This window comes from Trachurus japonicus, chromosome 8, assembly GCF_045865225.1.
Source record: "Trachurus japonicus isolate A0001 chromosome 8, Traja_1.0".
NCBI classification, from domain to species: domain Eukaryota; kingdom Metazoa; phylum Chordata; class Actinopteri; order Carangiformes; family Carangidae; genus Trachurus; species Trachurus japonicus.
Genome location: NC_140914.1, coordinates 2,238,826 through 2,260,401, shown reverse-complemented (window position 1 = coordinate 2,260,401; position 21,576 = coordinate 2,238,826). Strand labels below are relative to the sequence as shown.

Genomic DNA, 21,576 nt, shown 5'->3' with positions numbered 1-21,576 from the left:
CCTCTGGTCCTGATCACAAACACCATCATTATTAATATTACTAATAATATTATTGTTATTATTAATAATATTATCAGGGCTGCAACTAACGGTTAGTTTTATTATCGATTAATCTGTCCATTATTTAAACGATTAGCTAATTCATTAGTTGTTTGGTCAATAAAATGTTAAAAAATGTTGAAAAATATTCATACATACAAGACGACGTCCTCAGATGTCTTGTTTTGTCTCAGTTTATTGTCATAAAGGAACAAAGAAACCAGAAATATTCACATTTAAGAAGCTGGACTTTTTTTTCTTAAGAAACGACTCAAACTGATTATTAGATTATCAGAATAGTTGACGATTCATTTAATAATCGGTTATTGTTCGATTCATTGTTGCAGCTCTAATTATTATTATTGATCAGTCTGTTTCATGCTGCTACAAATAAATACTGATGCTTTGGACTCTGAGCTTAACGTGTGTGTGTGTGTGTGTGTGTGTGTGTGTGTGTGTGCAGGTGCTGACGGTCGGAGGCAGCAGCGACCACATCGACGTCTTCACTAACCTGTCGTACAGAGCGTTTTCACTCAGCTTCTGAACACACACACACACACACACTTTGTCATTTATGATAATAAAATATTTTTGTCATTTTGTAACTTGTTGGTCCAAAGTTATTTAAATAGATTTTTCTGTTAGAAGTTTCTTGTACCTGCACACACACCTGTATTGTTCTGAGGTCTCAGAATCTGGATATTTTTTCTCCAGACCAGTCCAGACCTCAGCTGCAGTGACATCTTTTTATTTTAACCACAAATGTCTCTGTGTCTCTGTCTCACTTTGGTTTCTGTGATGTAATCCTAAAGCTAAAGTTGGTCAATCATTGATCCATGGTTCATTGATCCATCACCACAGATTGAACTGGTTTGTAAATTCCAGCTGTAAAACTATGGAATTACTTTTGTATCAAATCAATCCAAACAAAACCTCTTCAACGTCAAACAGAAACAAGAGCTTGAGAAAGAATAAAACTTTATTTAAGAGAGAAAAAAACTCCCTGAAGCAAAAAACTGTCATCTCAAAAGCAAAATGTAGATGACTTGAAAACAAATTACAAATCTATTGGTTGCTTTAATTTTTTTTTAGATAAATGTGTTTTTGTTGCTTCATGTTCAGTAAACAGGGTTTTGCTCTTGCTGTTGTCACCTCTCTCTCTCCTCTGCTCCCTGAGAGGCCAGAGTCACATTAGAGCCAGAAAAAACTACATATAAAACAATATACATCATTGATCATTATACAAAATAGACAGTGTTTACGAACATGGTGCGTACATTAATGTGTTAACTGTTGTCATAGCAACATGATCTGAACCTCCATCATGTTTAGAAACACTGAATAATGTGGAAATGGAAATGGGCTGCAGTTCTTCACCACACCACAAGATGGAGCTGATTAACCAGAATGGATGGAGGAGGAAGGAGGACGAAGAGGAGGTGGAGGAGGAGGAGAGACTGTGATGATCTCTGAACACACAAACACCCCTTCACTTCCATCAGGATCATCATTTCCATCTGAGAAGAGAAGCAGAGTGATGGATCAGTGGTTTTCTCTCTGCTCTGATTGGCTGACTGTTGTCTCTCTCTGCTCTGATTGGCTGACTGTTGTCTCTGTTATTGTCTCACTGACTTTAGTCCAATAGTGCTGAAAGCAGCACAGACTGACTCCGCCCCCCTACTGACCTCACAGTCTCCAGTCTACAGTCTGGACTCTTCACTAGATCATCCAGATCCTTCACGTCTGAAGACTTCAGGTTGTTGTAGCTCAGGTCCAGTTCTCTCAGGTGGGAGGGGTTGGACTTCAGAGCTGAGACCAGAGAAGAACAGCTGATCTCTGACAACCAGCAGTACTCCAATCTGAATAAAGAATAAAAGAAGAAGATAAATTCATTGATGATCAGAAAGAAGAGTTTTTTCTTCAACAGGTGTATTTCAGTGTCTTTGTCCAAACATGAGTTGTGAGGATCTTGTGCACATTGTTGTGATAGAGATGAAGTGAGTTGATGAGCTGATACTGGACATTTTCTCCAGAGTTTCTAGAAAACATGAGTCGTCTGACTGAGAGAAATACGAGTGTGTGTGAAGGTTGAACTGAAGTGAACAGACATTATTCATGACCACTGAGTGAAATGAGCTGAAACTGAAGAATCATTCTCACACAACAACAACTGCAAATATTCAACAACCACTAATTCAAGTGTCATTAATCAGTTCAATCAAAGTCAATGATTCAAGTTCTGAGTGAAGATCAATCAGGTTCAGTTGTGGATCAAAGATCTAAGATCTACAACAGTAACAGTCAGTGAACTGACCTCAGAGTCTCCAGTCTACAGTCTGGACTCTCCAGAAAACCACTCAGATCCTTCACTCCTGAATCATGCAGCTTGTTTCTGCTCAGGTTCAGGTGTCTCAGGTGGGAGGGGTTGGACTTCAGAGCTGAGACCAGAGAAGAACAGCTGATCTCTGACAACCTGCAGCCCCTCAATCTGAATAAAGAATAAAAGAAAAGGATAAATTCATTGATTACTGATCAATAATCAGATGTGTCCTGATCAATAATCAATAGAGGGACTTTGTCCTTGTGTTCTTGTGGATCTTCATCGTGTGGCCTTCTACACATCATCCACATGTCAGCACAGATTCATCAGCTGCTGCTGACCTCAGCTCAGTCTGTCAATATACAATCAATATCTGATCAATACCTGTTGGACTAAACACTGACTACAACTCTCTGATTTAGAGATTCTGATTCTTTTAGACAGATTTATATTTGTACCATTTCATGTCACTAACATTGTATTTTTCTTCTTCTCTGTTATTATTATTATTATCAATAACTTTATTGATCAACTCGTATCAGGGTTAAATCAATAAACTAACAGCACAGGGGTCAATGACGTGATGAAACCCAGTGTCAAGTGATGCAACTTTGATTTTTGATAAAAATCTGAATAAAGAGGAAAATAAATCTGGACTCAAATGAGGAATTAATACAACTCTGTGTTTCTGGACTCATTTTACATCATTTGTCACAGATTATTTAGAAGAAGAGTTTTTTGTTTTTAGGACATGTCCTGCTCAAGATGCATTAAAATCTAAATATAGAAACACAGAAAAAATCTATTTCTATTCAAAGCAGAAGTAAGTGATATATTTGTGTTAATATAAGTCTTAAATAGTTATATCTTCCGACAGCAATCACTTACATAGAGTGTTTGGACTGAAACACGGGTCTCTCAGTCCCTCTGCTCTGCTCTGAGCCCAGGAGAAAACATTTATCGTATCCTACAGTTTTTATCCAATGAGGAGAGAGAACGGCATGCAGGGCTGTGTGTGCAGCCAAGGGACGCCGTGAATGTGGCGACGTAGGGACGAGGACTGTTATGGTGCGTTCAAGGAAACTCGTATTTTTCCGACCATGAAGTGGTACCAGTTCGATCTGGTACGAGTTCACCGGTCGGAAGTTACGAGTGGCCGTTATAGTGACTTTCACCGGTAAAACAGGTCGGAGAAACACGAGTGGGTTGCCTGGAACGCTACAAAGTCGTAAGTTGTGACTTGAAGCTGTAATTTACGATTTCAAAAGCCTGCCTGGAACGCAGCATTAGCGAAAACGACCGGACCACTTACTTCTGCTTTAATGTTTTCAGAAGAAAGTATATTTTTTATAAATTCACTTTAATCCACTGTAGGTGGATCAGATACAACAGTCAGTGAACTGACCTCAGAGTCTCCAGTCGACAGTCTGTACTCTCCAGAAAACCACTCAGATCCTTCACTCCTGAACCCTGCAGGTTGTTGGAGCTCAGGTTCAGTTCTCTCAGGTGGGAGGGGTTGGACTTCAGAGCTGAGACCAGAGAAGAACAGCTGATCTCTGACAAACTGCAGCTCCTCAATCTGAATAAAGAATAAAAGCAGTGAGTTGAGGACAAAGCTCCTTGTTGACAGCGTTCAGTGTCTCATCATCTGTTCAGAGCTGAAGAAGCTTCAGAAAGAACAAGTTTAGAAAATCAAAGTCCAACAGCTGAAGCAACAGGAAGCAGGTTAAACAGTGACAGAGAGAAAACAGCTCATTAATATTCATGAGAAGCTGCTGCTGCTTCAACACAGACGCAGTGACTCCGCCTCTTCACCTGTCAGCTCCACCTGTGGCTCTGTGGCGGCTGGTGACTGAAAAAATTGGGGAGGACAGGAGGAAAACCAGTCCACGGCGTCATGTTATTTTCTACTAGTTGACTACTTATCGCTACTTTCTGATATTCAATGAAAATTAAACAGTAAAACAATGTCTTACAAGATTTTTTAAAAACAAGATCATTTTATTCAATTATAGCCTACTGTTTTCAGATTAACACAGGCCTAATGAAAAAGACAGAGCCTTTCTCATGTGGGATGTAAAAAAAAAAAAAAAAAAGCAGGCCAGTGTTCAACACCTGTAAATGTCACAGTGGGGAAAAAGTAAAAACAAAAACCATGGAGATCTGTAAGCAAAGTGTTCCACTCAAATTACATACATATTTGGCTAGCTATTCTTTTACCTGAGCTGACGGCCCAGGTCACGTATCTGAAAACTATGAACAATCTCTCTGACTGCTTCTCTCTGATATCTCCTAACAGTTTATCCAGAAATCTGCTGATATTTCCTTTCAAATTGATGCCAATGTCGCTGAAAACTCCGTATTTCTTGTGCTAGGAGCAGCAGGAGCAGCACGGCTGGGAGTGAAAGTTTGGCGCATATAGCAACAGTAACCAAGGGGGGTTGGAGAACTGTAATTGGACCAACCTGGTGTCAATCTTGTGTTCTGGTTGCTGATTGGTAAGGGAGGACGTCCTCCCTTAGTGCGTCATCACAGATCAGCATGAAAAAATCCTAAATGCATTGAGAGAATGGAAGGAGATCCCGCCCCGAGGCGTCTAGAGGAGGACAGAAGCCCTCCGTCCTCCCCTAAGCCCCCCCCTTCCTGCTCCCTGCTCCTCACACAGACTACTCTGTCTCCTCCGTCTGCAGGCGGCGCTGTTGAGCTGTTTTAAGTGGATTTAATGGATTTTCTTCCATAAAAGAGATTTAAAAATATATTATAAATGATTTGGTAAAGGTTTATTTCAACCAGTTACTCTTTATTAAAAATATGTTGATCTTCCTGTGGCCTCTCAAAAATAGAGGAGGATCAACCTCCTCTGCCTCTATGGACCAGCCTCCACTGCTGTGGCTCCATCCATACAAACTCATGTTGTGCAGCCACATTTCTCAGAGACTCTGTCACTGAGCTCCTTCTCACTCCAACAACGTGGTCAGCTTTTCTCCGTGGGCGTTTTGAAAGTGTGTGCAGCAGGTTGTTTGTGGCGAGCCCGTCCACAGCAGCTCATCACTCAGCTTCTGTGCTGCTGCTCTGCTCTGCTAACACACTGACTGTGTTCAACAGCTCACACAAGCCCACGTTCAAGAAGCTCAGCTGTCACTTTGAGCTGCTTCTGACTCCTGCCCTCAGCCAAGCACTGAGTCAACACTCTGAGCCTGAGCCGCCACATGAAGCAACAACCTTCAGCCCATCTTGGTGAGCCTCCAAACAAACCAGCTGAACCTCTGCAGCTGCTTCATGTCAGCAGCAACAAGACCAACACTAGCAGCTCTGCTCTCACCTGTCTCACCTTGATTCTCAGCATTCACAGTCATTGACAGGAAGTGGCTGCAGTGTGTGCCGTGCTCTTCACTTCCTGCTTCACACTCCAGCCTCTCCCAGCCAGTTGAGCTACCAGGGAGCAGACTTTAGCTGCCAACAGCTCCCTACAGCCAGCCTCCACTGGAGCGCAGCTTTCCAGCCTCCTCTGCCTCTGCTGCCAGCTCTGTGGATCTCAGCTGCTTCCTCTCATGCTTCCTCCCATGGTTCTGTCAGCTCCACAACATCCACCAGCTGCTGTGTTTCTGACCACAACTCAACATCTGCTCTCAGATCAGTGCTGCACGTTGCTTCAACAACAAGAGTCTGAGTTGAAAACAACAGTTGTAGAAGCTGAGCTCGTTCTCTGCTGCTCTGAATCACAAACACTACGACTGCTCTCACCTTCTTCTCTCTGGACTCATCTCAACTGTTTTCTCTCTTCAGCTTCTTGAGAAAAATCCTCACACACAAATCCTGACATGTATGAACCAATGAGAAGCTGACGCTTCAAACAACTACAACAGCTCCAGTCAGTGAACTCACCTCAGAGTCTCCAGTCTACAGTTGGGACTCTCCAGTCCAGCACACAGAAGCTTCACTGATGAATCATTCAGGTTGTTCCAGGTCAGGTCCAGGAGTCTCAGGTGGGAGGGGCTGGACTTCAGAGCTGAGGCAACGACTTCACAGTGAATCTCTGAGAGTCCACACTGAACAAGTCTGTGATTAGAGAAGAAACAAACTGTGTGAGAGTAAAATCAGACAATTTGTACTAAACACACACAACATGTCATCATGTGATCAACATGTGCTCTTCACACTCTGGTTCAGTTCATCTTCTCTCTTTGTGTTGGACATGAAACAATAATCCTCATCAGGGCTGGGCTGGAAAAACCCATTCAGATTCAGATCCACCTCCTCTTGAATCCTCCAACATCCATTCATCAAAGCCCAGATGGATGTTTAATCCAGGCTCCTGCTGCCGACACAGGTAGATGTGGTCAGGTGAGCTCAGGTGTAGAGCTGCAGGTGTCACCTGAACAACGCTCACACACACTGATTTTCTCCAAACATGAAATGAAGTCAAAGAAAATCAAGGTGAAATGTAGAAACATCTTTAGTCAGAAGATCTGACCACTAAAGTGTGTGTCCTGCACAGATCTAATCCACACTAAGGACACGCTCCAGGTTGTCATGGTGACATTTAAGGTGGACTGATTGATTTCCATGGGTCACTGAGCAGCACACAAGAAAACATTCCACCTTAAAAGTGTGTGAGAGCTGGCGGCTGCACAGTGACTGAGATGGTTGATGAGTAAAAAGAGAGAGAAGCTGCTTTGATCGTCCTTCACTCTTCTGACAGTGTGTGTGTCTGTGCTGATGATGGACACACAAACATGACACAGTCAGTCTGTTACACTGGAGCTGCAGCTGCTTCGGCTTCACAACCAGCCACAACTGAACCAGCAGGTGAAGCACAGGTGTGTTAGCGTACACAAACACACAACACTAGCAGCACACACACAGCAGCCTCTAGACTCCAAGGTAACAAGTGTCCAGTCAGGTAGAAACTGTGTGGAGCTGAATGGAAGCAGATCTATGTGCAGGATGTGAAGAAGCAGCTGTGACTGTTGACACACAGTGGAGCTGCTGCTGCTGCTACATCTGCTATCTGTTACCATGACGACTCCACTGTTGCTCATGTTCAATAGAAAGTGCATTAATGGAACTGCTTTGGCTCCATTCATCATGTCAACATTCATGGTTTTAATAATGCAACAATTTACAGCATCAGTTCTCTGAGCGTCTCATTCATGTCCAAGTCAAACTGGAGTTGGGACTGAAATCTAAAACACAATCATGATGTTGAATCAGGAATCAAAGTGAATCAGAGATCAGATGGATTCAGGTGATCAGTGATCAATACCCAGCCCTGACCCTCATCACTCTGTCAGACCTGCACATTGTTCATGTCCATCTTTGTTGGACTTTAATCTTCAGCTTGAAGCTCAAACTGAAACATCTGCATGTTTAAAACTCAGAGTTAAAACATCTGGAGAAAAAACACAACTGACCTGAAACTGTGTGTGTGTGTGTGTGTGTGTGTGTGTGTGTGTGTGTGTGTGTGTGTGTTATTGATCATGTCTGGACTCACTCAGCCTTCCTGCAGTTCCTCACAGCTGGGATCAGTCTCCGTCGTCCCTGATCTGATGTCTTGTAACTGTTCAAGTTCAGCTGATCCAGAACCTGCTCTGACATCTGCAGCATGTAGGCCAGAGCTGAACACTGGAACTCAGAGAGTTTCTTCTCTGATCTGTTCTCTGACTTCAGGAACTGTTGGATCTCCTGATGAACTGACTGGTCCTTCATCTCCGTCAGACAGTGGAAGATGTTGATGCTTCTGTCAGGAGAGATGTCATCACTGTTCATCTCCTTGAGGTTGTTGATGGTTCTCTGGATGGTTTCTGGACTGTTGTCTGTCTGACCCAGCAGACCTCCTAACAGCCTCTGGTTGGACTCCAGAGAGAGGCCATGAAGGAAGCGAACAAACAGGTCCAGGTGACCATTTCTACTGAGGAGGGATTTCTGCATGGCTCTCTGCAGGAAGTTAACCAGGGTTAAATCTCTACCATTATCAGAAAATTGTCTGTATTCTTCTTCTTCTTCTGAAGATAAGTCACTGTAATCATGTTCCTTGGCTTGTTTTCCCAGGAAGTCCTCCAGGACTTGTGTGTTCCTGTTGGTGAAACAGTGGAACATGTAGACTGCAGCCAGAAACTCCTGAACACTCAGATGAACAAAGCAGTAGACTGTTTCCTGGAAGATCACACTCTCTGTTTTGAAGATCTCAGTACAGAGTCCTGAGTTCACCAAGGCCTCTGTGACATCCAGACCACACTGCTCCAGGTCTTCTTGGTAGAACATGATGTTTCCTTCCTCCAGCTGTTCAAACGCCAGCCTCCCCAGCTTCAGAAGAACTTCCCTGTCGGCCTCCGTCAGCTCCTGTGGACTCGTCTCATGTCCTTCACCGTACTTGTTGTTCTTCCTCTTTGTCTGGACCAGCAGGAAGTGTGAGAACAGGTCCGTCGTGGTCTTGGGCAGCTCTCCTCTCTGGTCTGTGGTCAACATGTGCTCCAGAACTGTAGCACTGATCCAGCAGAAGACTGGGACTTGACACATGATGTGGAGGGTCCTGGACGTCTGGATGTGTGAGATGATTCTTCTGGACAGATCTTCATCACTGGACCTCCTCCTGAAGTACTCCTCTATCTGGGCATCAGTGAAGCCTCGGACCTCTGTTACCCTGTCGACACATGTAGGAGGGATCTGATTGGCTGCTGCAGGTCTGGAGGTGATCCAGACCAGAGCCGAGGGAAGCAGATTCCCCTGGATGAGGTTTGTCAGCAGCACGTTGACTGATGACGTCTGTGTGACATCAGACACAACCTCCCTGTTGTTGAAGTCCAGTGACAGTCGGCTTTCATCCAGGCCGTCAAAGATGAAGAGAAGTTTACAGACAGCCAGCTGCTCTGCTGTGACCTTCTGTAATGTTGGATGGAAAACATGGAGCAGCCTGAGAAGACTCAACCGCTGATCTCTGATCAGGTTCAGCTCCCTGAACGAAAGCAGAACCAGCAGACTGACATCTTGGTTCTCCAAGCCCTCGGCCCAGTCCAGAGTGAACTTCTGCACCGAGAAGGTTTTTCCAACGCCAGCGACGCCGTTGGTCAGAACCACTCTGATGGGTCTCTGTTGGACAGGTGATACCGTAGAGACGTCCTCTCTCCGTTGGACAGGTGAGACCGTAGAGACGTCCTCTCTCTGTTGGACAGGTGAGACCGTAGAGACGTCCTCTCTCTGTTGGACAGGTGAGTCTTTAAAGATGTCGTTGCACTTGATTGGAGTGTCATGGAGGGTCTTCTTCTTCCTGGACGTTGTCTCCAGCTGTCTCACCTCATGTTGGGTATTAACCTCTTCACTCTGTCCCTCTGTGATGTAGAGCTCAGTGTAGATCCTGTTGAGGAGGGTTCCACTTCCTGTTCCCTCAGTTCCTTCAGTCACTCGTTCACATCTGCTCCTCAGACTGATCTTATGTTGATCTAAAACCTCCTGCAGACCACGATCTGCTGAGAGACAAGAGACAGAGCCAGACTGAAGACAGAGAGTCTGACAATCTGATCAGATTATTTTCATCAGCTACAGAAAAACTACAGACAACAAAGAGAAGGTTTGAATCATCATCTTAAATGTCAGTGCTGTGTGATGGAACAATGACTCTGGAGAAAACAACAGGTCCTGGTTTCACTAATGACCACATCAGCAGACAGATGTTCAGTCTCACTTTGTCCACAGCTGCTCTGATTGGCTGTCTGCAGCTCACCTCTGGTTCTGGGTCTTTGTCCATGATCCTTCAGGACGTCAGAGACACCACTCCTCTTCCTCCTGTCAAGACATTTCTGGATCAACAACATGTCACAGTCTCAGCTCCACATCTCTGATCTGTCTGATGGATCTGGTTCCTGGTTTCCGTCTGACTCAGGCTTCAACCTTCACTGACTCCATTTACTGCATTTAGTCCCTTCACTGAAGAATCTTGTTTCCTGACTCATTAGACATCATCATGTGAACAAATCCAGATGCTGCTGCTCAGACAGTGTCTACAGTGAAGCTCTGACATGTGAAACTCATCATTCAGGCTGTAAAATGATCCTGCAAACTGCTGTAAACTCTGTTAGAAACCAGCTCATCAACGTTCACCAAACCACCTGGAATCAGCCACGTCTTTAAAGCTCATGTTGATCAGCTGCAGGAAGAACATGGAGGAGGAACAAGTCCAGATGTTCTTTCATCAGATCAGTTCAGAAGAAACATGAAGAGACCTGAGCAGTTAGTATGAAGACACTGATCAACCACAAGAACCAGTTCCTGTTGACTCACAGTCACTATGAGCTGCAGGACCTCAACACACTCAACACTGGTAAAGAGGCTGGAGCAGGTGTCTTACCGGGAGTCTGACGCTCCAGGTCCAGGTTCAGGACTGAAGTCTGGAGGATTTCCTTTGGACCGGTCACTCCTCACAGATGGACAGGTGGATCCATGTCCAGATCTAGGTCCAAGACTAAAGTTTGGAGGCTTTCCTTTGGACCGGTCACTCCTCACAGATGGACAGGTGGATCCAGGTCCAGGTCCAAGACTGAAGAATGGAGGATCTCCTTTGGACCGGTCACTCTTCAGAGACAGACAGATGGGTCCTGGAGACTCTGGTCCGTCCTCCTCTTCCTCCACATTAACACTCATCTTCAGGACTTCAGTCAGTCTGAGAGGGAAACCAGAAACACTGAACAACACTTACCTTAGCTTCAGATTCAGAAGTTAAGGGGAAAGTTAAGGGGAAATTAAATTCAACAACTGAGCTCTGAATCCTCTGTTTATTTCACCTCTTAAAGTAACATTGCGGAGTTTTTCGGCCTTAAAATAATGTTTCCAGACTCATTGCAGTGATAGAAAAATGGTTAATAGGATGAATGGTGCTGCCGCCGCAGCCTGAGCGGGGTCGCGTCGGCTGAAACTGCACTATGTAACTTCCCTGCACGGGTACGAAACACCGCCCCCCCTCTTCCCCCCCTTCCCTCTGCGTCGAGGGAGAGACGTGGTGGGTAAAAGCAAAACTTACGGTTCTCCTCCGGTCGTTGTCGCCGTCGCCGCCCCCTCCGCCCTCGCCCACCCCACACACCCCCTCCCCCCCTCCCCCGACCACCCGCCACAGTCTCCTTGCAAACATGTGGGAAATACTGTCGTTTATTAATGGGAAACGCTGGATGCACTCGCTGTTAAGTTTCGTTTTCGCTTTTCCGCCCAGATGGTGGAAGCACTGAGCTGAAACTCTGCAATGTTGCTTTAATGTGAAAACTGTGTTTCATTTTGTGTTGAGTGTAAAACTTTAACACTTTTCCAGAGAAGACTTTGTCTCTGAATGCACTTGAAAATGAATTACTCTGCCCACTATGTGTTGCTGTGTGTTGCTATGTGTTGCTATGTGTTGCTATATGTGCTGTTGTTTTTTAACAAAGGTTGATTGTTCTGTGTGTGTTTTATGTGTATTTATGGGTATTGGACCTTGGATGTCTTTATGTGTTCTGGACCTCCTGTCTGCAAATCAGTTACAACAGGGACTGTAGTGACTTGTTCTTAAAATAAAACAACAAAACGAACCTAAGCCACTGAGGGGCTGCTGACTGGAACTTAGTAATTGACACGTCCGTCGTCTTCCGGGTCCAATGAATCCAACACGTCTTTGCTTTGCAATCATCAACATTTATTCAGCCTTGCGCTCTTGACATGATACGCGCCCTTAACGTACTGTGCATACGAATAACACAAAGGCTCACATATTTGACACAACACAAACCAAAAAGGCGACAAAAGACAACGACGGTGACGGTCGAAAAACTGTGTGCTCTTCCCGTCAACAGCACACCTGCTGAGTGATTACCTGTGGCTGTATTTCACACTTCCCGCACTCACAGTACAGAGCGCCACCTACTGTGGACTGCAGGCAATAAACAAAAAATAAACAAAACACAAATAACCCCAAAATGGCTCTAACAGGGACAATAAAGATTACTTTGAACTTTGAAGATAACGAGTCTGGAAACAGTAAATGTTTTGTGTTTTATTCTTTTGGTTTTTGATCAGAACCTGGTCTGATGTGGATCAACTGTGTTTCAGACTCTTTATCTTCTCTGGGTCAGTGTTAAACTTTTATTTTGAAGGTCAAACACACAGTTTTCACATTAAGAGGTGAAATAAACAGAGGATTCAGAGCTCAGCTGTCTGACTTAAGTTCCCTTAACTTTCCCCTTAACTGCATGTTAACACTGGCTGACACACACACACACACAAATGTTGCCTCAGAAAAAACTGAACTTATCTTTAGTGAAACAATAACGTCATAGCCTCACCTGTCACCTCTCTAACCTGTAACCTGGGCAACACCGCTGGACGTAGAAACTACAACAACAACAATGGCGGACTAGTGTAAAACTACTCTGACTCTTCTTCCCTTCACACTTCACAGGGACTGAGACTTAACGGTGAATAATAATAATAATGTTGTTTTAACACTCACCTGCTGCAGCTCTTACTCCTTCTTCTTAAAATGGCGTCTGAACTAAATACTTTCACTTTCTCTCGCTCCTCCTCCTCACCTGTCTCATATCCACACCTCAGTCTGGGGCGGAGCCAGGCAGCCAGCTCACCTGAGGGAGTCACAGCACAGAACGAATCGCCTTGCTATTTACACATTTATTTTCTATGACGTGTCCAAACATGTCACAGGTAAAGCATTTCTCATCAGATTTATTTTTTCTCTTTTTTTTTTATTGGACCATGATTTTTTTTTTTTTTTACCTTTATTTAACCAGGCAGAATCATTCAGAACGAGTTCTTATTTACGATGATGGCCTGACAATGATGATTTTGAATGATTTCTGAAGTGATCTCATGTCTGCCTTTGTCAATTCTGGTTGACTGTTTAATATTAATATAATAATTTGAGAACATATTTAACCCCCCCCCCTCCTCCACTTGCTCTCACATTGTTGACTCCTTAAACACAGAACATTATAAGTGTTGAGCTTTGCAGCTTTTACTCGCGCTGAACTCAGAGAATAAGTAGTTGACGGAGGCAGAGATATTCTTTAGCTTCTGTGAGCATATTTATTAGAGACTAGCACACACTCACACACTTCTCTGTGTCATGGAGGAATTCACTTCAGCTTCCCCAGAATAGAAAAACAACACAGGCTGGGCGTTGCTTAAACAGAACGTGATGACATAACATGAGCTTCTGACCTTTACACTTATGACTCAACATTACTACACAGTCTTATGTGTGTGAATAATAACCAGAGTAGCTACACCAAATAAAATAATGTCTCTTAACAATAAGCTTTTCTACCTTCAACTTACATCATGTAAACTAATCTTATCTGTGACTCTCCAAACACAAACTTTGTAAAAACGGACTCAACTTTAACTCTGTTGCAGGTTTTGTCTTCACATCTGCTGCCATCTTGTCTGTTGAACAATACTTTAAACTTTATTTTTCCTTCGTTATCAGTCGACCTCAGAAAATGATCTTTAATATCAACGTGTTCACATCTCTGTCTACTCACAGCTTCTTATTTATTGTGTAAAGACAAACAACACAAGACACATGTGGTGTTAACAACAAAGACAAACAAAACAAAAACATACAAGAAAATACAGAATAGCAGGTGCAACGAACGTGGAACTTAAAGACGAGATCACGCTGTGATGAATCACGCAACAGCAATAACACCAGTAGTAACAAAGAAAAAAAGAAAAACACATCAATAACAATAATGATAAATTATAGTAATAAAAATAATAATAAATACACAATAAAAGGGTAATATTGATAAACATAGCGAGTAAGTAATAAAGTGATGAGAGGTTTCATGTGAGAGGAGAAAATAAGATAAGATAGCCTGGTAATATTATAATAATACTTACTACAATAACAGTAATAATAGTTAAACAAACAAACGACAAAAAAGAGAGGGAAAGAAGTAGCTAAACGAGAGAGAGGAAGAAACAAACCAACAACAAAGCTTCTTTGCTAATGCTCCTGTTCCTTGGTTATCTTCATAAACCATAGGTGGTGTGTAGCTGAGTCAGTATTTAGATTTAATGTGTTTTTAAGTTGATATTATCTATGTGAACTTCAGCTAAAACTTAAACCCACTCCACATATTATTCAGACCAGTGGTAAATACTGTATGTTAACCAGCTAAACTGTTGTTGCTGCAGCAGTTTGGTTCAGAGAACGATGGTTCCTGGTTCCAGCTGTTGTTGCAGGTGGGCGTTAATTAGCGGTGCACCCCCCAAAACGCGCCAAAACGTCGCTGCTGCTGGAAGAGCCGAGACACACGGTGAAACTCTCTCCGTTATTTAAGCAATATTACCCGAGAGGGTGTGCTTTAACGTCATTTGAGCACGACGGTGATGCGGTCAGGACCGAGGCGCTTGCGCCGAGGTCCGCAAGCATCCGAGGTGCGCCGAGGTCCGCAAGCATCGTTTAAGCACCGTTTAAGCACACCCTCGAGGGTAATATTGCGATTATACAACAATTACCAACAAAATAGAGCGTATAATTAAATAAATATTCATGTTGATGGACGTTTTGCTCTCAAAATTTAAAGTTTTTTGCGAGTGTGCTTCCCGTTTCCATGGAAATAAATGGGGTCTGACTAATAACTGAAACAAAATCAGTCACGTCAGTAGACTCCTATGTGTAATGGAACCTAGTTCACCTCTACAGCAAATAGTCCGAACCTTAGTAACGACCTAGCAACAGAAATGATTTTCTAGTCCCAGATGAGTGAACTCTGAGCTGACGTTCATTTTTTAACGCGGTCTCTTACTTTCCCCAACTAAATCAACACTGCACAAACTCGCCCAAGTTATAACAAATATGCCGTTTTTTTCCTTTCACAGATGTAGCTTCTACAACCGCAAACTCTGCATGTAAATGAAGTTATAGCGCCGTGTCGCCGACACAGCTGATAGAGAAAGCCAAACGATTACTCCAGATTATTTAAAAGCCCAAAAGGCGCAAGCAAGAGAGAGAGGGAGAGAGAGAAACATACAGGTAATCACCTCCGTTTTATCCAATGAAAATATTCAGCTCCAGGCCATATTTTAAAAACATATTCACCGCGATCACAACTCGTGTCTCTCCGACTTTGTAACGTTACACACATGGGAGGGAGACAATCCTCTTGGCTGTAACGGGGAAGTTTACAATATATTAACAAAAAATAAAATAACATAATTGTTCTATAAATGTGACTTTGGCAGCTGTCAGGAACAACCTACAGGAGGTCAGTGTAGTTTGTGATTTATTTTCACGAGTAATAAATGACGTTTTTCAAAATAAAAGGGGGAAAAGTCCATGTTGCCATGGAGATGTGTAAACAACATGACATGGCGAAGTAATATTTTCAGTGATGAGTCAGCCGTGCTGTAATGCTGATTTGAGCACGTTCTAAATGTCTTATTGACCAATCAGATTGCTTGGTCGGAACTACTTGTTGTATAATTGTAGATAATATGCTCTTAAAGTCCTTACTTACCATGAATATCACACACACACTGAGTGATGAGGTGGCGGCCATGTTTAAAGTGTGTGTGACTGTGTGTTGTTTTTCTTTGTTCACGGTGAGACGAGGATTTAACGATCTCATCTCATTAGCATACATGTGTTTGTGTTGTGGCTTTGTTCTGTGTGTTTAAAGTTCATCTGCTGTGGATCCAACTGAAACTGCCACTATACGATCTCATGTCTACAGAAATATCTGATTGATTAGTGAACATTCAGTTTGAAACTGGAAACTACAGCTGCATCTCAATAAATCAGAATATCATGGAAAAGTCCATTTACAGTAGTTCAAGTCAAATAACCACAACCAAGTATTGAGTGCATATAGATGGACGAACTTTTCACAAGGACAATATTTCTGTATTAAAAAAGCTTCTTCTTCTTCTTTTTTTTTTTAATAAATCTTTTGTAATATTAATTTTTTTTTAGAAACTGAATTTTATGTCTTCATAAAACGTAAGCCATAATGGATCTATATAAAGTGTTAGCTTCACTTTTGGAATTGAATTACTGACATAAATAAACTTTTCCATGATATTCTAATTTATTGAGATACACCTGTATAAACCTTCACCTAATTAGTGAATATTCAGTCTGAAACTGGAAACTACAGCTGCATCTCAATAAATCAGAATATCATGGAAAAGTCCGTTTACAGTAGTTCAAGTCGAATAACCACAACCAAGTATTGAGTGCATATAGATGGACGAACTTTTCACAAGGACAATATTTCTGTATTAAAAATGCTTCTTCTTTTAATTGGTCTTTTGTAATATTATTATTATTATTATTATTTTTAGAAACTGAACTTTATGTCTTCATTTCAGCCATAATAATGGATCTATAATGTGTTAGCACTTTTTGAATTGAATTACTTACATGAATACACGTTTCCATGATGTTCTAATTTATTGAGATGCACCTGTATATATCTTATTAATTAGTGAATATTCTGTTTCAACTGTTAAAAATGAATGTGATTAATGAGATAAAACATAAAAACATTGTCGATGCAGCTAATGTGCTCCTACTGTTGTGTGCAGAATAAAATCCTGAGATGGTCTCCAACAACGTCCTGTTTCCTGTGAGGTGAGTGGTGCCAGTGGGTTGCAGTCTGCTACAGGTGAGTGTTGGTGTCTGTCAGCAGCTTCAGGTAGTTGCACCAGCTACATCACTCCTGTGTGCTGGCCTGGGCCTTGGATTTGTCACATCTGTAGACATTTTATTCTTCTTATGACTCATTTACACCAACACATTCATTATCTCCAAATAAAGTTCCAATCCAATGAACATACAGACACTATAAATCATATTACAGTGATATTTGTGCATAATCATCAACCTTATTTAACCAAGTTAACAAAGACCACATTCTTATCAGTGGCAACAGCCTGGTAATAAACTCTTCAGCTCATTAATTAACACTCCAGAACTTATGCATTAACTTTTCATAACTTAGGTTCAGTTGTTAACAACAATTTCACAACAAAACAAGTCATGGACCCACAACACACACACATCACACAAACTCCAACAGACAACACTGGAGACACAGCGTCACATTTTATCAACAAAAACAAACCTTTATTCATAGAGCACTTTTCATACAAAAGGAAGCAGCTCAAAGTGCTTTATGCAATAAAATAAACAGCAGTCAACATCCTCTGTCATTCAACATTCACAGTTACTCACACACACAAATGTTCTCCATGTAAACGTAGGCACATGCCCCACCACAATCCCTGCTATAATTCTGCCCCCTAGTGTCCAAACAAGAGAACTCCTCCTACTGGAATCAGCTCCAGGTCAACAAACCGAATCATACAGACATAAATATTCTTTCCTCCATAAATATGATAAAATGCAGTTACATTAATACATTATGAGTTAAATGTAAATAATTTATCTGCTCACACCATAGAACAGGTTTGTCTCTGTCATTTGTAGCCCAGAGCAATTAAACAGTTATGCATTCAGTGGAACTCATCATTTTAACTCATGTCTAAAAAACACACTTGACATAAATAGTTTCATATTTTACATAAAAGCACTTTAGATGAACACACTCATTTAAAAATGATTCCACACCCCTGGGCTTAGAGGTTCTGTGAGTGTTAAAGTTTGATTTCACAAAAACATGGGCATCACCAACCATCAACTGTCTGCACAAACATTTATAATAACAGCATGAGCACAGAAAAACAGCAACAGATCAAAGTAGGAGTTTGTTATGCGTTGTATGTAGCATAGTTAAGGTAAAAAAAACAAAACAAATCTTACATAGTTCCTCTTTAACCGTCTTCTCTGTCAGCGATACTGAAGGTTGTGAACAGCACCAACCCGCCCCAGCACCACGGCAACCGTCTCACCAACAGCTGCAGACACACAACATTTCCTGTGTCTCTCCCAACACATTCATTATCTCCAAATAAAGTTCAATCCAGTTAACATACAGACACTATCAACAAAAACAGACCTTTATTCATAAAGCACTTTTCATACAAAAGGAAGCAGCTCAAAGTGCTTTATGCAATAAAATAAACAGCAGTCACAGCCGCTCTCATTCAACATTCACACACACAAATGTACAACATGTAGGCACTCACACTTCTCTAAAGTTGAACTAAGAAGTTTCAGTAATTCCTTTGGGGTTTGAGACAACACTCACCTGAAAAACACAGGAAAGAAACAGTGACACAGAGAGACGAGGCTGCTTGACCTGAGTCTTCCATGGCGATGAGGAAAACCCATCCAGACATGCCCCACCACAATCCCTGCTCTAATTCTGCCCCCTAGTGTCCAAACAAGAGAACTCCATCACCTCTAGGTCAACAAACCATATCACACAGACATAAATATTCTTTCCTCCAAAAACATATGATGAAATGCAGTTATATTAATACATTATGAGTTAAATGTAAATACTTTATCTCCACAAATGTCCCACTCTGTCTTTATGAACCAGTTCTAGAGCTGCTTTGGCTCTAACATCCTGAACACACACTTCACACTGTGGGACAGGTTTGTCTCTGGTCATTTGTAGCCCACAGCAATTAAACAGTTATGCATTCACTTCAGTAGAGCTCAACATTTAAATTCATGTTTAAAAATGCACTTGAAATAAATAGTTTCATATTTTACATAAAAGCACTTAAAACAAACACACACATTTAAAAATGATAAAGTGGGTCAAACAGCAGAGTCAAGTGGAGGTGCACGGTAGCCAGTGAAATGCTTCATCCACTTCCTGAGTGAAGACCAGCTGGTCAGGTGAGGACAGGTGAGTTTTAATATGTAGTCAGCTGACTCATGTTTCCGTTAACCATGATGATAATTGTTGCCGTTGTAAACTGCGTCGGTCCATGCTAGTGCTAATACAATCCACTCGCTGTGATGCTAATTACTTCAAGTTAAATCCTATTGGGTTAGCCTAACAGTGTTAATGGCTTTGAAGTGGTGAGTGAGAATATCTTAGTAAATACTGCTGAGCAGCAGACATTTTCTGACTACATGCTGTGTAAAAGAAACTGTTATTCAATGTGTTCTGAAATAATTTGTGTAAAGTACTGCAGCTGGCTGTGGGTTAACACGGGTTCATATCAAATATTTACTGTTAATGCTGGTATTTCTGTAGCTAATAAAAGTTAAATGATGTTCTGAAGATTCATAGTCTTTGTAATTCATTCGAGTTTAACCGTATATTTAAAGGTGCACCAGTGAGTTAATTTTTGAGATCTCCCTTATGTATTTGACCTGCAACTGAAATGTAGTAAAAATGTCGAATTGCTCACAACTTAGCATCAAGTAATTGTATCTTGACCTTGTCTCAGGTCCCAGAGTGAATACTTTTCAAAATGCCACCCTGCTGAGATCGTGGAGCCGACCTAGAGTGATCCAGAGATTTGTGAAGATTTCAACAGTTTCCAGAGAGAGAAGATGTTCCAGTACTGGATGACGAGCCAAGCCCAGAGAGATACTGAACCACTGGCTTTCAGCAAGGAGACAGCAAACTAGGTAACACTTATGTATTCCTCCTCTTTGTCAAGAATGGTTACACTTTACATTCATCATTTACTGTGTGTTGATGATGTAATACATTTTGTCTGAGGATTTTAAAGGTCGTGGAAAGTTCCCACCACCTTTGTTAACCTGGTCTGGTCCTGTGAAAGAGGATCCACCACAGACACAGGTAGGTGTACAACAAAAACAAGTCTTTATTATAGTGAGTAATTCATGAAGAAATACTTGTGACATCTGAAACTGCAACCAGCCCCACAGAGGGCCAGGCAGCTGCTGCACAACCCTGCAACACACAGCACCACAAATGAAGGAGAGATTTACACAGACACACTGCACACAATACTAAATGCACAGCAACCTTTACACTGCACACAGAGGGAACTCAGTGACAAAACACACATCAATACAGACCAGTCCACTCTGGAGGCAGCTCAAAACCACTTCTACCACAGAAACACCTGCCTCAATCATTTTTTATATCAGTCAATATCGATATTTATCACAATATAACTCAAGTCACTATTTTTGTCAAGTTTAAATGTTCCCTCATACTCACAAGTGGGATTTGATGATATCAGAAGGTTATTTCTGATTTAAATATTTATTTTCCGTCAAAAATTGAACATTGAACAATTGAATCCACAAACAATTGAACAAACAATTGAACAAACACATACTTGTTGCCGCTCGCACATCCTCGTCTTCCCGCCGCTGTTTCCGTTCTTGGTGTGCGTTGCTTTTGCACTGGCTACACCACTGCTTGCATTGACAGGCTCTGACTTTGTCTCCTTTCCAGTCTTTACGTCTGAAGACCACGATGTCGGCGCTCTCAGCTCTTCCAGTGACGGGTTTAATTTTCGGTTGCATTTGAACTTTAATTGTGTTGTCGTTGCTGCTCTGCGCATTTTTTCAGTGTCCTTGAACCTCCATCATGTTTAGAAAAACTGAATAATGTGGAAATGAGCTGCAATTCTTCATCACACCACAAGATGGAGCTGATTAATCAGAATGGATGACTTGCCTGTTTTCACCTATGTGTGTGTGCGTGTGTGTGTGTGTGTGTGTGCGCGCGTTTTTTTACAGATGTGTGTGCGGCCTCAGTTCGGGGGGGGGAGGTCAAGGCTCAGATCCCCTGCTCCTCTCAGAGCCTCAACACGCTGCAGCTCAACACCAACAGCACCGAGCACCGGGTGGGTCCCTGAACGCAGCACGGCCTCTGGTCCTGATCACAAACACCATCATTATTAATATTACTAATAATATTATTGTTATTATTAATAATATTATCAGGGCTGCAACTAACGGTTAGTTTTATTATCGATTAATCTGTCTATTATTTAAACGATTAATCGATTAGTTGTTTGGTCAATAAAATGTTAAAAAATGTTGAAAAATATTCATACATACAAGATGACGTCCTCAGATGTCTTGTTTTGTCCACAAACCGAAGAGAGACTCAGTTTATTGTCATAAAGGAACAAAGAAACCAGAAATATTCACATTGAAGAAGCTGAAATCAGAGAATTTTGACTTTTTTTCTCAAGATAGTTGACGAGTAATTTAATAATCGATTATTGTTCGATTAATTGATTAATTGATCAGTCTGTTTCATGCTGTTTTGGACTCTGAGCTTAACGTGTGTGTGTGTGTGTGTGTGCAGGTGCTGACGGTC

General features: G+C 41.9%; 2 protein-coding genes across 2 annotated transcripts in view; both read right to left on the bottom strand.

Moving 5' to 3' along the window:
• The window catches only part of LOC146982298 (NACHT, LRR and PYD domains-containing protein 12-like), a 182,929-nt gene that overhangs the window by 19,814 nt on the left and 141,539 nt on the right, over positions 1 to 21,576 (bottom strand). The window contains exons 10-11 of the mRNA XM_085785567.1: positions 3,765 to 3,938; positions 2,354 to 2,527 (exon numbers count right to left, since the gene is read on the bottom strand). Coding sequence (XP_085641693.1) covers positions 2,354 to 2,527; positions 3,765 to 3,938 — 348 coding nt within the window. The remainder of the gene's footprint in view (positions 1 to 2,353; positions 2,528 to 3,764; positions 3,939 to 21,576) is intronic.
• On the bottom strand, positions 7,850 to 20,771 carry LOC146982305 (protein NLRC3-like). Its single transcript, XM_085785500.1, has 2 exons — positions 20,685 to 20,771; positions 7,850 to 9,850 (listed from the first exon to the last, which is right to left on the bottom strand). Exons 1-2 carry the CDS (start codon positions 20,769 to 20,771, stop codon positions 7,850 to 7,852), a joined length of 2,088 nt encoding a protein of 695 aa, XP_085641626.1.